The sequence below is a fragment of the Pan paniscus genome, chromosome 22 (assembly GCF_029289425.2).
Source record: "Pan paniscus chromosome 22, NHGRI_mPanPan1-v2.0_pri, whole genome shotgun sequence".
Lineage (NCBI taxonomy): Eukaryota > Metazoa > Chordata > Mammalia > Primates > Hominidae > Pan > Pan paniscus.
This window is the reverse complement of record NC_073271.2, coordinates 32,440,389-32,457,307: the sequence shown is the minus strand read 5'-3', so window position 1 is coordinate 32,457,307 and position 16,919 is coordinate 32,440,389. Positions and strand designations below refer to the sequence as shown.

Genomic DNA, 16,919 nt, shown 5'->3' with positions numbered 1-16,919 from the left:
AGGTCAGGAGTTTGAAATCAGCCTGGCCAACATGGTAAAACCCCATCTCTACTAAAAAATACAAAAATCCGCCAGGCATGGTGGCACATGCCTATAGTCCCAGCTAATCCAGAGGCTAAGACAGGAGAATCGCTCGAGCCTGGGAGGCAGAGGTTGCAGTGAGTGGAGATCGTGCCACTGCACTCTAGCCTGGGCAACACAGCAAGACTCTGTCTCCAAAACAAAAACAAAAACAAAAAAGCTGACCATGGTGACTTAGGCCTGTAATCCCAGCACTCTGGGAGGCTGAGGTGGGCGGATCACCTGAGGTCAGGAGTTTGAGACCAGCCTGGCCGACAGGGTGAAATCCCATCTGTATTAAAAAAAAAAAAAAAAAAAAATTAGCCAGGCATGGTGGCAGGCGCCTATAATCCCAGCTACTCAGGAGGCTGAGGCAGGAGAATTGCTTGAACCCAGGAGGCGGAGGTTGCAATGAGCTGAGATAGCGCCATTGCACTCAAGCCTGGGCAACAAGAGCGAGACTCCGTCTCAAAAAAGGAAAAAAAAGAAAAAAAGAGAGAGACTAACCTGGCTGTTGTAGAGGAAAGAGATCTGAGTGTCAATGGAAGGTACACAATAATCAATAAATAAATGGAAAGGCAGCAACATTTTCTGCTAAGTTATATACAAGGATGGAAGATTTACTTTCTACTATTTCTTTAAACTGTGACCCTTTTCAGTTTAACCAAGTTAAACCAAGTTTCTGGTGGCTTTTACATTTTTATTTCTGTATACTTCTCCATTTAACATCCTTCTTTAGCATACTCATTTCTCTCAGAATAGGTGTATGAAGAAATACGTTTAAAAATGAAAAATAGGGCTGGGCGCAGTGGCTCATGCCTGTAATCCCAGCACTTTGGGAGGCAGAGGTGGGTGGATCACCTGAGATCAGGAGTTCGAGACAAGTCTGACCAATATGGTGAAACCCTGTCTCTACTAAAAATACAAAAATTAGCCAGGAGCGGTGGCATGTGCCTGTAGTCCCAGCTACTCGGGAGGCTGAGGGACAAGTGCTTGAACCCAGGAGGTAGAGGAGGTTGCAGTGAGCCGAGACTGTGCCACTGCACTCCAGCCTGGGTGACAAAGCGAGACTCTGCCTCAAAAAAAAAAAAAAAAAATTCCTTCTTTTTCTTTTATCTTCCATCTATGATAGAACCCTTCCTTGATAAAGATTCTAAAATATATCTAAGAATTCCTAAGAATACAATTTCCCTTTATTATCTGTTTCTTAAACATATGCCTAAATTTTTCAATTAGGCTTATGTTTGTGTGCATGAATTTTTCTTTTCTTTTTCTTTTCCTTTTTTCTGGAGACAGGGTCTCACTGTAGCCCAGGCTGGAGGAAGACTCACTCTGCTGCAGCCTTGACTTCCCTGGCTCAAGTGATCCTCCCACCTCAGACTCCCGAGTAACTAGGACTACAGGTGTGCACCACCACCCTGGCGAATTTTTGTATTTTTTGTAGAGATGGGGTCCCACTATGTTTCTCAGGGTGGGCCCCAACTCCTGGGCTCATGTGATCCTCCTGCCTCAGCCTCCCAAAGTATTGGGATTACAGGTGTGAACAACTGTGCCCAGCCTATGCATGAATTTTTCCCAAGAAAAAAATCATGACCCATAAATGCAAATCAGACCGCAACCTTGCCGCTTTCTCACGTTCATTGAAATGCTGTTAAAATACAATCCTAAACCTTAAACTTCCCATTTATTGAAAGAAGCAAGAACTTATTACATATCTAACACAATACCAATCCTCCTATTGATACCAGAAAAATGAATCCATGCTGTATGTTACACATACTTTTGTACTACTAATAAACATAATTCTGCCAGTCACTGTGGTGCACACTTGTAATCCCAGATACTCCTGAGGCTGAGGTGGGAGGATCGCCTGAGCCCAGGAGTTTGAGACCAGCCTGGACAACATGGTGAGACCTCATCTCAAAATAAACAAACAAACTCCCCATAATTCTCACTGTTTACTTTTATAATAAAAATAAAAATATTTTCAATATAAACACTTCAGGAACTTAGCAAAGTAAATCCTAAACACTATGAAATACTTGGGTAGTATTAAAGAGAAAGCTGAACAGTGACTAATCTGACATCCATGTGAATAGCTGTTATGCTATGCAATTTTTATCATTAATGTTATCATTCAAGGTATTTGTTTTTTTTCTTGCTTTGTCGCCTGCCCAGGCTGGAATGCAATGGCACAATCACGGCTCATTGCAGCCTCGACTTCCCGGTCTCACGTGATCCTCCCACCTCAGCCTCCTGAGTAGCTGGGACCACAGGCCTGCACCACCATACCCAGCTGATTTTTAAAATATTTTTGTAGGCCGGGTGCGGTGGCTCACACCTGTAATCCCAGCACTTTGGGAGGCTGAGGCGGGCGGATCACAAGGTCAGGAGATCGAGACCATCCTGGCTAACACGGTGAAACCCCGTCTCTACTAAAAAAAATACAAAAAAATTAGCTTGTCGTGGTGGCAGGTGCCTGTAGTCCCAGCTACTCAGGAGGCTGAGGCAGGAGAATAGCGTGAACCCAGGAGGCAGAGCTTGCAGTGAGCCAAGACTGCGCCACTGCACTCCAGCCTGGGCGACAGAGAGAGACTCTGTTTAATAAAAAAAAAAAAAAAAAAAAAAAAAAAAAAAACACTACAATTGTAAGCAACAAATGGTATATGAAATGTCAAACTACATACCTATTAATTCAGCAACTGCACTGAATGGCCAGGTGTGACTAGTAGAATTTGTATGTAAAAACTTCGGGCAAAGCTGAAACAAACAAATGTTCATGTAAATTAATTCAGGTCTTACTTTTGAAAATAAAAACCAGTATTTTTATCCCTGTGTTAAACAACATTGAGACCAAACAAAAGTGACTTGGCTGCTTGCTCCAGGATACATCTGGAAGATACAATCTAGAATATACGATTCTTGGAAGATAACACTGGGAACCAACTAAACAGCTTACTCACCAAGACTTGGTTCAAAACCCTTGCCCTCTTTATCTCTACAATGTCATAACTGTCCAATCCCAAATAGGGACATACCTTGCCAAGACCTACCTTAAAATGATCCAGCCAAGGCCCTAAAATCCTATAAACACCATTTCCTAATTTCTCTATTCTGAGACACAACTAAGACTTTGTCAAGGAGGCACTTTCTCCTACGTGTATCAGGCCTAATAAACTTAACTGTGCTTGGTCACTAAGTTTTTCTGGCACTGTGACTTCATTATTTACTCCAAGTTCATTATAGCTGAACTTGTAGCAGTGGAGTAGTATACATCTACAAACTCTTCAAAGAATTCAAATAAGAGTTCCAATTGTTGGCCGGGCGCGGTGGCTCACGCCTGTAATCCCACCACTTTGGGAGGCCGAGGCGGGCAGATCACGAGGTCAGGAGATCGAGACCATCCTGGCTAACATGGTGAAACCCGTCTCTACTAAAAATACAAAAAAAGTAGCTGGGCGTGGTGGTGGGCGCCTGTAGTCGCAGCTACTTGGGAGGCTGAGGCAGGAGAATGGCGTGAACCCAGGAGATGGAGCTTGCAGTGAGCCGAGATCGTGCCACTGCACTCCAGCCTGGGCGACAGAGCGAGACTCCATCTCAAAAAAAAAAAAGAGTTCCAATTGTTAAACTAAACTAAACTTGGCCTGAGGATGCCTCCATACTCGAGTCAGTACATAAGGAACTACAACCTAATAGTATGAAAACTAACTGTACAAATTCTTCTACCTTAGGGCAATTTGTACTCCAGTAACAAACAGCTGAGTCTCAGTCAATTACAGAATCCCATCTTCAGTCAATCACAGGTCACCAGCTGATTTAATAAGGCAAAATGCCAAGCTGCAACCAATTAAACTATTTCTGTACCTCACTTTTGTTTTGTCCATAAATATTGCCTGATCATGTTGCAGGCCAGAGTGCTCAGAACCTGTTCCGGTTCTGAAGCCTGTCCTATTTTTTTTCTGAGACAGAATCATGCTCTGTCACCCAGGCTGTAATGCAGTGGCACAATTTCGGCTGACTGCAACCTCCGCCTCCTGGGTTCAAGCGATTCTCCTGTCTCAGACTCCCGAGTAGCTGGGATTACAGGTGCGCACCACCACACATGGCTAATTTTTTGTATTTTTAGTAGATAAGGGGTTTCGCCATGTTGACCAGGCTGGTCTCAAACTCCTGGCCTCAAGTGATTCACCCACTTCAGCCTCCCAAAGTGCTGGGATTACAGGTGTAAGCCACCACACCCAGCCTCTTATTTTTTTCAGAGATAGTCTCTCTCTGCTGCCCAGGCTGCAGTGCAGTAGTGCAATCATAGCTCACTGCAGCCTTGAACTCCTGAGTTCAAGTGATTCTCCTCCCTCAGCCTCCCGAGTAGCTGGGACCACAGGCATGGACCACTATGCCTGGCTAACCTTATACTTTTTTGTAGAGACAGGAGTCTCACTATGTTGCCCAGGCTGGTCTCCAACTCCCAGCCTCAAGTGATCCTCCCACATCGGCCTCCCAAAGTGCTGGGATTGCAGGAGTGGGCCACTATGCCCAATGTGCCCAATTCTTGAATCATTCTTTGCTCAATAAAACTTTAACTTGTCTAAGGTTTTTCGTTTGAATGCAATGCAACAAATTTGCATTGCATCTTAATTCCCAAGGCTTTTATGCCTGATTTTACTCACAATTCATTATGGAAGAATATGCCAGTCAACCTCATGCTATTGGGAACTCTCTAAGTTCCTGAGTAGTGGTACGTACCAAATGTATAAAAACACACAAGTAGTTTTTTTGTTTGTTTGTTTTTTGTTTTTTTGAGATGGAGTCTCGCTCTGCTGCCCAGGCTGGAGTGCAGTGGCGCCATCTCAGCTCACTGCAAGCTCCGCCTGCCGGGTTTACTTACACCATTCTCCTGCCTCAGCCTCCCGAGTAGCTGGGACTACAGGTGCCCACCACCATGCCCGGCTAATTTTTTGTATTTTTAGTAGAGACGGGGTTTCACCGTGTTAGGCAGGATGGTCTCAATCTCCTGACCTCGTGATCTGCCCGCCTCAGCCTCCCAAAGTGCTGGGATTACAGGCATGAGCCACCGTGCCTGGCCAAAAACACACAAGTAGTTTTAAAAGGCAGAGCCTTAAAAATTTCAGTATGCAGAGAATTTTCATGCAATTTTTTTGTTCATTCTGAACAGATTCTCTCCTAATAAGGGGAAAAAAAGGTGGAAAGCACTTTGCAGTGTGAAGAGCCCTAAAAATATGATTAGACTGTAGATCAAGCCAACCACATCTGTAGTGCTCACGTGCTGCCACAAGGTGTCAGAAAGGTCTACTTCTCCTCTGTCCACACTTGCTTCTGGACAATTCCAAAACCTTCATTTACCATGAAGTTGAAGCACACAAGTGAGAAACAGTATCCTGAAGAAGACTGTTCAAACTGGTATATATGCAATTTAGACTCTCTCTGGCAGACATCATATAATACAGCATACATCCATGAAATATGGAGTATAGGTAACTCAGACTTTCTAAAGCACACATCACAAACAGTTCTTAATGAAACTAAATTTCCAGCTCTTCATCTTGCACAAGAAGTCTTTTCTCAAAAGTGAGCCATCAGGAAAACCTTCCTGTCCCACCTTCTCCCCTGTACAAATATCATTCTATCACTGATAAAAGAATGATACACTCCTCCCCCTCTCTACATCTTAACCATGGGACATGGCCTTGGGGTGTAAAACCTCTGGCTACTGTCGACTAAAAAGAGTCAAAGTTTGTAAAATATTTGAAGACGTTTATTCTGAGCCAAATATGAGTGAGCATGGCCCATGACACAGCCCTCAGGTGGTCCTGAGAACATGTGCCTGAGGTGGTCGGGGTGCAGCCTGGTTTTATATATTTTAGGGTGGTATGAGATATCAATGAAATACATTTAAGATGTACATTGGTTTGTTTCAGAAAGGCGAGACAAGTCAAAGTGGGGACTTCCAGGCTATAGGTAAATTTATACATTTTCTGGTTAAGATTGGTTGAGTTTGTCTAAGGACCTGGGATCAACAGACAGGAAATGTTTGGGTTAAGACAAGGATTGTGGAGACCAAAGTTTTACTACGCAGAGGAAGCTCTTAGCTAGCAGGCATAAGACAGAAGAGGCTGTAAAATGTTTTCTTATGAGACTGAAAAGGGTGCCTGACTCTTAATTGATTATCTCCTGGATCTAGAAAGAAAAAAAAAAGGGAATGGCCAGGTGCGGTGGCTCAGGACAGGTCTGGTGGCTCACACCTGTAATCCCAGCGCTTTGGGAGGCCAAGGCTGATGGATCACCCAAGGTCAGCAGTTTGAGACCAGCCTGACCAACATGATGAAACCCCATCTTTACTAAAAATGCAAAATTAGCTGGGCCTGGTGGCTCATGCCTGTAATCTCACCTACTTGGGAGGTTGAGGCAGGAGAGTTGCTTGAACCCAGGAGGCGGAGGTTAAAGTGAGCTGAGATCGGGTCATTGCACTCCAGTCTGGGCAACAAGAGCGAAACTCCGTCTCAAAAACAAAAACAAAAACAAAAAACAAAAAAAGAAAAGAAAAAAGAGAAAAGAGGATTCTCTACACAATGTACATTTTTTTCCACAAGAGACAAACTTTGCAAGGCAATTTCAAGATATGACAAGGAAATCTATTTAGAATTATTTTTATTTCTTTCCTTGTTATGTGATGTTACGCCAGAGCGGTATAATGAAGCAGATCTGACCCCAACTTCCTGTCATGGCCTGAACTAGTCTTTCAGATTAAATGTTAAGAGTGCCCTGGCTGAGAAGGAAGTCCATTAAGATGGTTGGAAGAGCCTTAGAATTTTTTTGGTTTATACTACCAAACAAGGAGAAAATTATTAGTCAACTACTATAAACCCTTAGAGCCTCCTGTACTTCTGACAGACCAACCATAAATTGGGCATTCACATGATTCCCCTCATGTTTGATAATGTGCTATAATGCTCACAAAACCCAAAAAAACACTGATTCATTGTAAAGCAAGCCTGTCCAACCCTCAGCCCCCATGGGATGCATGTGGCCCAGGACAGCTTTGAATGCAGCCCAACACAAATTTGTAAACTTTCTTTTCTTTTCTTTTTTTTTTTTTTTTTTGAGATGGAGTCTCGCTCTGTTGCCCAGGCTGGAGTGCAATGGCATGATCTCGGTTCACTGCAACCTCTGCCTCCCAGGTTCAAGCGATTCTCCTGCCACAGCTTCCCAAGTAGCTGAGATTACAGGCAACTGCCACCACGCCAAGCTAATTTTTTTGTATTTTTGGTAGAGACATGATTTCACCATGCTGGCCAGGCTGGTCTCGAACTGCCGACCTCAGGCGATCCGCCCACCTCGGCCTCCCAAAGTGCTGGGATTACAGGCATGAGCCACCCTGCCCGGCCTGTAAACTTTCTTAAAACGTTATGAAGTTTCTTTCGTGATTTTTTTGTTGTTGTTGTAGTTCATCAGCTATCGTTACGATTTTTTTTTCTTTTTTTTTTTTTTTTTTACCTCATCAGCTATCGTTAGTATATTTTATGTGTGTGTGGCCCAAGACAATTCTTCTTCCAATGTGGCCCAGGGAAGCTAAAAGATACAATGTAAAGGATATTACAGACTGGGCCCAGTGGCTCACACCTGTAATCCCAGCACTTTGGGAGGCTGAGGCAAGTGGATCACCAGAGGTCAGGTGTACAAGACCAGCCTCGTTGACATGGTGAAACCCTGTCTCTATTAAAAATACAAAAAATTGGCCAGGCGCGGTGGCTCATGCCTGTAATCCCACTACTTTGGGAGGCCGAGGTGAGTAGGTCAACTGAGGTTAGGAGTTCAAGACCAGCCTGGCCAACATGGCAAAACTTTGTCTCTACTAAAAATACAAAAAATATCCAGGCGTGGTGGTGCGCGCCTGTGTCCCAGCTACTGGGGAGGCTGAAGCGGGAGAATCACTTGAACCCAGTAGGTGGAGACTGCGATGGCGCCACTGCACTCCAGCCTGGGCGACAGAGGGAGCATAAACTAAGGTGTGGTTAAAAAAAAAAAAAAAAAAAGGCGGGGGGGAGCTTATTATTATAAATAACAAAAGATGTTCCACTCATAGTTATCAGGAAATACGAAAGATTTCAGGAACTCCAGTGCCAAGAACCAGGACAAAGAACAAATATACATTTTTGATCATATCAAATGTATGTAAATGTGAAATAAAAAATATAGGACAGCTGGGCATGGTGGCTCACACCTATAATCCCAGGACTTTGGGAGGCCGAGGCAGGTGGATCATTTGACGTCAGGTGTTTGAGACCAGCCTGGCCAACATGGTGAAACCCCGTCTCTACTAAAAATACAAAAATTAGCTAGACCTGGTGGCACACACCTGTAATCCCAGCTACTTGGGTGGCTGAGGCATGGCAATCACTTGAACCCAGGAGGCAGAGGTTGCAGTGAGCCAAGATCATGCCACTGCACTCCAGACTGGGCAACAGAACAAGACTCTGTCTCAGAAAAAAAAAAAAAAAAAAAAAAAGGCCACTGTTTTGGACTAAGCTCCTGCTCTAGGCCTCCAAAAACAGACTAAAAATCAAAATGGAGTCACCCATGCTAAAATTTCAGTCACCAAACTGAAACTAAGTTGTTATCTGACCTTCAGAGAAATCAAGGGAGATAACAGCCAATTTACCGAACAGGTCAGTTTCAGTCATCAACTGGTATGATAGATAGTAAGTTCCCTCCATTTTGTTGTTTTACAACAAAAAGTAACCTGATGTCAGTCAGTTATTTATCTATTGTTTTTAACTTTGAAATGACGTATCTGCTTTTTGTTCTTTGTTTCTGCTTTCTTTCGGCCTTTTTCTGTCTACAAAGCCAGCCTCCTCTGTTCAGTTCACTAGAACACTTACTGTATTTTATGGAAGTGTTGCCCAATTCCAGAATAGGAAATAAAGGCCGAGCACGGTGGTTCACTCCTGTAATCCCAGCACTTTGGGAGGCTGAGGCGGGCAGAACACTTGAGGTTAGGAGACGAGCCTGGCCAACATGGCAAAACCCCGTCTCTACCAAAAGCCAAAAAAATTAGCCAGGTGTGGTGGTGAGCGCCTGTAATCCCAGCTACTCAGGAGGCTGTGGCAGGAGAATTGCTTGAACATGGGAGGAAGAGGTTGCAGTGAGCTGAGAGATCTCACCACTACACTCCAGCCTGGGAGTGTCTGTCTCAAAAAAAAAAAAAAAAAAAGAAATAAAGCCAATTAAGATCTTTAAATTTAAATTTGAGGCCAGGCGCACTGGCTCACGCCTGCTGTAACCCCCGCACTTTGGGAGGCTGAGGTGGGCAGATCACCTGAGGTCAAGAGTTCAAGACCAGCCTGGGCAACATGGCAAAACCCGTCTCTACTAAAAATACAAAAATTAGCCGGGCGTGGTGGCAGGTGCCTGTAAACCCAGCTACTAGGGAGGCTGAGGCACAAGAATCGCTTAAACCCGGGAAGCAGAGGTTGCAGTGAGCCGAGATCGCACCAATGCACTCCAGCCTAGGTGACAGAGCGAGACTCGGTCTCAAAAAAAAAAAAATCTTTAAATTTATAATGTTGTCTTCTGACATACAATAAAATATTCACCTTAAGCAAACAAGGAAATCCTAACGCACACTACAACATGGATGAACCGTGAAGACATTAATGAAATAAGGCAGTCACAAGTCAAATATTGTATAATTCCACTGATATGAGTACAGCAGTCTCCCTTTATTCTCAGAGAATGCATCTCAAGACCCTCAGTGGATTCCTAAAACTGCAGTATACATATGTATGATAAAGTTCAACTTATAAATAAGGCACAGTAAGAAATAAACATTTTATTACTTATTTATATAGAGATGGAGTCTTGCTCTGTTGTCCAGGCTGGAGTGCGGTGGTGTGGCTCACTGCAACCTTCACCTTCAGGTTCAAGCGATTCTCCTGCCTCAGCCTCTGGAGTAGCTGGGACCACGGTTGTGTGTCACCATGCCCGGCTAATTTTTTTTGATTTTTGGTAAAGATGGGGTTTCACCATGTTGGCCAGGCTGGTCTCAAACTCCTGATCTCAAGTGATCTGCCCGCCTTAGCCTCCCAAAGTGCTGGGATTACAGGCATGAGCCACCGAGCCTGGCCAAATTAACAATAATTTATTCTATTTTTTTTTTGTTTGAGAATAAGTTTCACTCTTGTTGCCCAGGCTAGAGTGCAATGGCGCGATCTCAGCTCACTGCAACCTCCACCTCCCGGATTCAAGCAATTCTCCCGCCTCAGCCTCCCAAGTAGCTGGGATTACAGGCACCCACCACCATGCCCAAATAATTTTTGTATTTTTAGTAGAGACTGGGTTTCACCATGTTGGCCAGGCTGGTCTCGAACTCCTGACCTCAAGTGATCCCCCTGCCTCGGCCTCCCAAAGTGCTGAGACGTGAGCCACTGCGCCCAAATTAACAATAATTTAATAATAGAATGATACAACAACAGCAAATCTGATAACCCACAGCTACTAAGTGACTAATAGGTTGGCAGCATATATCCACAGTGTGGATACGCTGGACAAAGGGATGATTCACATTCCAGGTGCTACTCAGATGGGGGCACAGTTTTGAACTATTTCTACAATTTTCCATTTAATACTTTCAGACCATGGTTGACTTTGGGTAATTAAAACCGAAGAAAGCAAAACTGCAGATAAGGGGGGACTACTGTAGTCAAATTCCTAGACAGAAAGTAGAATAGTGTTTGTCAGGTGCTGGAGAAGTTACTATTTAACGGGTACAGGGTTTTAGTTTCCCAACAAGAAGAGTTCTGGAGACTGGTTATTACACAACAATGTGAATGTACTTAGCACTACTGAATTGAAACTTTAAAATGGTTAGCATAAATTGTTTGCTACATGTGTTTTATTACAATAATAAACAAATAATCAAACAAACAGCAAGTCAGCAAACTGAACCATGTGATACGCCTTTCTTCCTTTCATGCCAATTTCCAAGAGCCAGCAGCCAGAATTATGCCATGGCAGGAGACCAGATGTAGAATTCCTCCTTGGGAAGCTGATTTCTCAAAGTTCTATTTGGTTCTTTAACAATTCCGCCTGGCTTTTCTGGATAGCATCTTGTTTTTGTTGTTCTCGTTTTTTAAAATTACTTTTTAAAATTTTCAGTTTTTAAAAATATACTTATGGTCCAACAGTTCCCATTTTTTATGGTCTACAAATACCAACATAGAGCACCCCCAACAAAATGACTCCTTCCTATGTGATCACCCAACAGTGAAGCCCACCAAAGGACTAGCTCTATTCATGTATGAAAATCTTGCAGTCAGCTTTTAGTGTCTCACTTAAAAACGTGAGAAGGCTGCCAGGCGCGGTGGCTCACGCCTGTAATCCCAGCACTTTGGGAGGCCGAGGCGGGTGGATCAGTTGAGGTCAGGAGTTCAAGATCAGCCAGGCCAACATGGTAAAACACCATCTCTATTAAAAACACAAAAAATTAGCCAGGCATGGTGGCGCTTGCCTGTAATCCCAGCTACTTGGGAGGCTGAGGCAGGAGAACTGCTTGAACCTGGGAAGTGGAGATTGCAGTGAGCTGAGATCACGCCACTGCACTCCAGCCTGGGCAACAAGAGTGAAACTCCCGGCTCAAAAAAAAAAAAAAAAAATGAGAAGGCTGTTTCCAGACATTTGAGAGTGTTTAAAATTAGAAACCAAAAACAATACACAGTAAAAGAAACATGAAGAAAATAGAGATAATGCAGTGAGCAAAACAAAACTTCAAAAATACTACGGTTAGGCCGGGCATGGTGGCTCACGCCTGTAATCCCAGCACTTTGGGAGGCCGAGGCAGGCAGATCACGAGGTCAGGAGATCGAGACCATCCTGGCTAACACAGTGAAACCCCGTCTCTACTAAAAATACAAAAAATTAGCCAGGCGATGTGGCAGGTGCTTGTAGTCCCAGCTACTCGGGAGGCTGAGGCAGGAGAATGGCGTGAACCTGGAAGGCGGAGCTTGCAGTGAGCCGAGATCGCGCCACTGCACTCCAGCCTGGACGACAGAGCGAGAAGACTCCATCTCAAAAAAAAACAAAAACAAAAACTACGGTTAATGTATCTAGCAATAAGAATGAACATTTTGTCCAGGGAGAATTCAAAAAGACATTCAAAAGCTAAGACATTGCTTGTAACAATTAAAACCATGGTGGCCGGGCTCGGTGCCTCATGCCTGTCATCCCAGCACTTTGGGAGGCCGGGGCGGGCAGATTACCTGAGGTCGGAAGTTCAAGACCAGCCTGACCAACATGGAGAAACCCCATCTCTACTAAAAATACAAAATCAGCCAGACGTGGTGGCGCATGCCTGCAATCCCAGCTACTCGGGGGGCTGAGGCAGGAGAATCGCTTGAACCCAGGAGGCAGGGGTTGCGGTGAGCCGAGATCACGCCCTTGCACTCCAGTCTGGGCAACAAGAGCGAAACTCCGTCTCCAAAAAAAAAAAAAAACACTATGGTAAGAGCAAGGTAGGAGATAAGTAGAGGAAATCTCCCAAGAGGAAAAACAATAAGACAGTAAATAAAAAAAGAGAAAAATGGTGCGAAGAAAATTGTCAAAATAAGTAAGAACATTTTCCAGATGTTAAGGACTTGAGCTTCCAGGCTAAGTGCCCAATAAAATGCAGAGGCTCTATTAAACAATCAAGCACGTCTTTAAAATTCGGAAAGAATTTCCAATCCAGAATGCAAATCCAGCCAAATTATAATTAAAGAAAGAGCAAGGGTAGCATGAATGTATTTTCAAGAAATGACAGATTTTTTTTCTTCCCATGAACCCTTTTTTCAGGAAGCTACACCTGTTGCTGGAAGTGGTGTTATTGCTAGTGATGGATATTCTCCACCACTAACAATAACAAAAACAAACATTATTGTGCATCTACGGCACGCACAGCCCTTTTATTTATCTATCTGCTCATGTAATTTTTAAAACAACACTTTGAGGTGTGTAAGATTATTATTGCCATCATTCAGATTGGAAACTCTGGCACAAAGAGGTTAAATGACTTGGCCAAGGACATACATCTGGTTATGAGTCAGGATTTGAACCCGAGAGAGTAGGCTTCAGAATGTCAGTCACTAAGCTACATATCAGACAGAAGGATATGTGAGATGGAGACACATGAAAAGAGGAAGGAAATTTCCAGACAGATGTTAAAGGGAAGTCCCCAAATTACGACTGAGCCGATGACTCCCAACTGACTTCCAAATGACAAAACACTGGGTGTGTCTGACTCCATCTGGAAAAGAGCTCCCAGTTCTCTGGATGTCTGGATGATCAGTACAGAGAAAAACTAAGAAAACAAAATATAAATCAATTAACTTCAGGGAAAACAAAAGGTTTGTATAGGAAAGAAAATGCCATCATACCACCCTGGCTAGCTCATTTGTAAGAGTAATAACAAACCATATAGTAATTCAACCAAAAAAAGTGAAAAAAGCATTGAAGTATGGGAGGTGGTGAAGAGTGTGCATCAGCTAAATCCACAGCAGGATTTCTGAAAAAAAAATCAACAACAAAAACCAAAGCATATGCATTTCATTTCACTAGAATTACAGGGGTAAAAAGCAAAAAATTTAAAAACTTTTTGTCACTCTGCATTTCATCCTGGGATCTCCGACCTCCTAAATGACTGTTTAAAATGTGTATACATTGGGCCGGGCACAGTGGCTCAGGCCTGTAATCGCAGTGCTTTAGGAGGCCAAGGCGGGAGGATCACCTGAGGTCAGGAATTTGAGACCAGCCTGGCCAACATGGTGAAACTCTATATATACTAAAAATACCAAAATTAGCCGGGTGTGGTGGCCCACGCGTGTAAACCCAGCTACTCAGGAGGCTGAGGCAGAAGAAGTGCTTGAATCCGGGAGGTGGAGGCTGCAGTGAGCCGAGATCGTGCCACTGCACTCCAGCCTGGAGACTGAGTGAAACTCTACTTCAAAAAAATAAAATAAAATAAAAAAGTGTATACACTAAGGGCTCACCCTTTGTGCCTTAAAATGTAGGACTTTTGACAAATACATAAGCTCATTAATTTTTATCTCTATTAACGCATGCATTTGAAAACTATAAGCAAATAATGTTTCTGGCTATATTCCAATAAAATTTTATGGAAACTGAAATTTGTATTTCGCATAATTTTTATGTCACTAAACATTCTTTTTTTCTCAACCATTTACAAATGTATAAATCACTCTTAGCCTTCAGGCCACACAAAAACAGGTGCTGGGCTGGATTTGGCCCATGAGCTGTATGTAGTTTGCCAACTCCTGACCTAAAGCAAAAGCAAAGAGGCTGCAGATGGGAGATTTCTGTCAGTCAGGTTCCCAACAGCCCATATTACCCACAAAACAAAGGCCCAGCACATGGACAGCAGCTACACCCAGAGTGCCTGCTAACAACGCTGGCCTCTAAACACTGACCATTATCTCTGCTTCCTTTCTCCCCTCAATCCTGAAGAGCCAGAGTCTACAAGGGCCTGGGGGCGGGAAGGGAGAAGAGAATCAAAGGACAGAAACAGGAAATCAACTCACTCCGTTTCTCCACTACAGGTTTCTGGGCCTGAACAAGACTCAACCTCGAGAGGGGAAGGAGAGAGAAGCGGGGAAAGGAGATAGGGGAAAGAGAGGGGGAAAAGGGAGGGAGAGAGAATAGAGATTTTAAACTAGGTAAGGCCAGACTTTACAATACCTTAAGCTAATGGGAAAGCGTTAGTCAACCCAGATTCACACAAGTGGGGAATAATTAATGTTTACAGTCAGTGGTTAAAAAAAAAAGAATAAAAGAATAAAATTGTCCTCTATTTTCAAACTACCAAAGCCTAGTTCACTCAATAAGCCAGTTACATAACGAAAGGATGGACCTTTATCCAGAATACGTAAAGAACTCTTACAAATCAATAAAGATCCTCCCAAAAGAAAAACAGAAAATGGTCAAAGGATATGAATAGGCAATTCAAAAAAACAAAACAAAAAACCACAAAGACTAATACATGCGAAGAGCTCAACAACACAAATAGTCAAGGAAACGCAAGTAAAAGCAAATATCATTTCACAAATATCGGACTAGAAAAAATTTAAAGTCCGTCAAAACCAGGTGTTAGAATCTGCCTAAACGAATGAAAGAAGTCCCAGAGCAATGCACCAATTATTCACTACGTGTTTGTACCCCAAGGAGTCACTACCTATTCGAATGTTAAAATTAGTGGCACTAGGGCAGTCATTCTTTGGCAAAAGTCAACAACCTCCAGAAAAGAGGAACATTTCAGCATAACATCAACTGCGCTCACAAGGTAGAAAAGTTTTTTAGGATAATCAGGTGGGGAAGCCACGCCCACATTTCCTGGACGTGAGATTTCAAGTTATCTGGTGTGACCGCTCCCTACGATTTATGATACAAGAAATGTTCACAGGGTTTCCAAGAACTCGAAACGCCCCAAAACAGACGCAACGCGGGATAAAGAGGAGAGCTCGAGCTCAGCGATGTAGGGTCTGGGCCCCAAGGCTTCCACTGCCAAGGAAGCTGCAGGCACTGACAGGCATTAGGCACACTCATCCCGACTCCACTCGCCCGCAGGCAGGCCCGCAGCCCCGTCCCCCCGCCCCCGGGACGTCGAGGCCGCCGGCGTTTCTGGACGCGGAACCCGCTCCCTCCCACCACGACGCCCAGCGGACAGAAGAGGGTCAGGGGCCCCGCGGCCCCGAGAGCAGACCGATCTCCCGCCGAGGCCTCGCCCACGGACGACAGCTGCTGGGAGACTAGGAGGGAGCTGGGAGGAGGAGCCGCGACCCTGGCCCGCCCAGAAGCAAAACAGAAACACAATGCAGAGGCGACGGAACGCAGCCCGGCCCGCAGCCGAGCTGTTCCGCCGACGGGAGCGAGATGGCCGCCCCCTCCCCGGGCCCCGCCGCAGCCCCCGCCGCCGCGTCGGCCCCACAAGCCGCCACCGCCCACTGCCGGCCCCCCTTCGCTTGCCCGCCCGCCCTCCTGGGACACGGCCCGCTCCACCCCTCGCGGCTGCTCACCGCGCTGAGGCGTATCCCGCGGGGTGGCTGCGCCGCCATCTTGAGCGAGCTACAAAGCCAGGAACGGCCTCCGCCGCAACCCGACTGGGAGGTGGCGGAACGACTGTGGAGCCCTGTGGGTACCGCCCACTTCCGGGGAGGGGCGCGCGTCTGGCCCCTCCCACCCACTTCCGCCTCCAGGCAATGCCGAATTGGGAGCTTGGGGAAGATGAATTGCCTGACTGGTTAAAGCAGGGTACAGTGGGAGCTGAGCTTCCAGCGCGGGGCCCTGCGGGCCTAGGGCGCATGCGCGAGGCGCGGCGGGCCCGTACCCGTCTCGACACCCAGCTGGACCTCGAGACTCGGGGATCTAGAGTTTGAAGCCTGGCGCGAGATGCGGTATACCCGAGACCGGTGAACTCCAGTCACTTGACCTGGTCGGATGTGAATTGCGCAGAAAAAAGCCATTCCATATCCACCAGTGTCCATGTGAAACCTTAACGAAATAAAGACGGAAATTAATGTAGACTGTTTGGATTTGCCCTGAAAACTATCAATCTAACTCATGATTAAAAAAAAAAAAAAGAGTTCTAGGGCCGGGTGCGGTAGCTCACGCTTGTAATCCCAGCACTTTGGGAGGCCGAGGCGGGCGGGCGGATCACCTGACTTCGGGAGTTCGAGACCAGCCTGACCAACATGGAGAAACCCCATCTCTACTAAAAATACAAAATTAGCCGGGCGTGGTGGTGCATGCCTGTAATCCCAGCTACTCGGAAGGCTGAAGCAGGAGAATGCTTGAACCCA

At 45.1% G+C, this 16,919-nt stretch overlaps 1 protein-coding gene across 3 annotated transcripts in view; it reads right to left on the bottom strand.

Annotated features, from left to right (window-relative positions):
• The window catches only part of MORC3 (MORC family CW-type zinc finger 3), a 56,529-nt gene extending 40,247 nt beyond the window's left edge, over window positions 1-16,282 (bottom strand). Inside the window, exons 1-2 of one of the 3 annotated variants that reach the window (XM_055105278.2) lie at window positions 16,137-16,282; window positions 2,748-2,820 (exon numbers count right to left, since the gene is read on the bottom strand). In XM_055105278.2, the coding sequence (XP_054961253.2) occupies window positions 2,748-2,820; window positions 16,137-16,175 (112 nt within the window). In that variant the 5' untranslated portion in view covers window positions 16,176-16,282. Of the gene's footprint in view, window positions 1-2,747; window positions 2,821-9,914; window positions 16,024-16,136 lie in introns of those variants that run through there. The other 2 variants (XM_055105279.2, XM_055105280.2) reach the window with 2 other exon arrangements.
• Window positions 16,283-16,919: the final 637 nt, after the last annotated feature.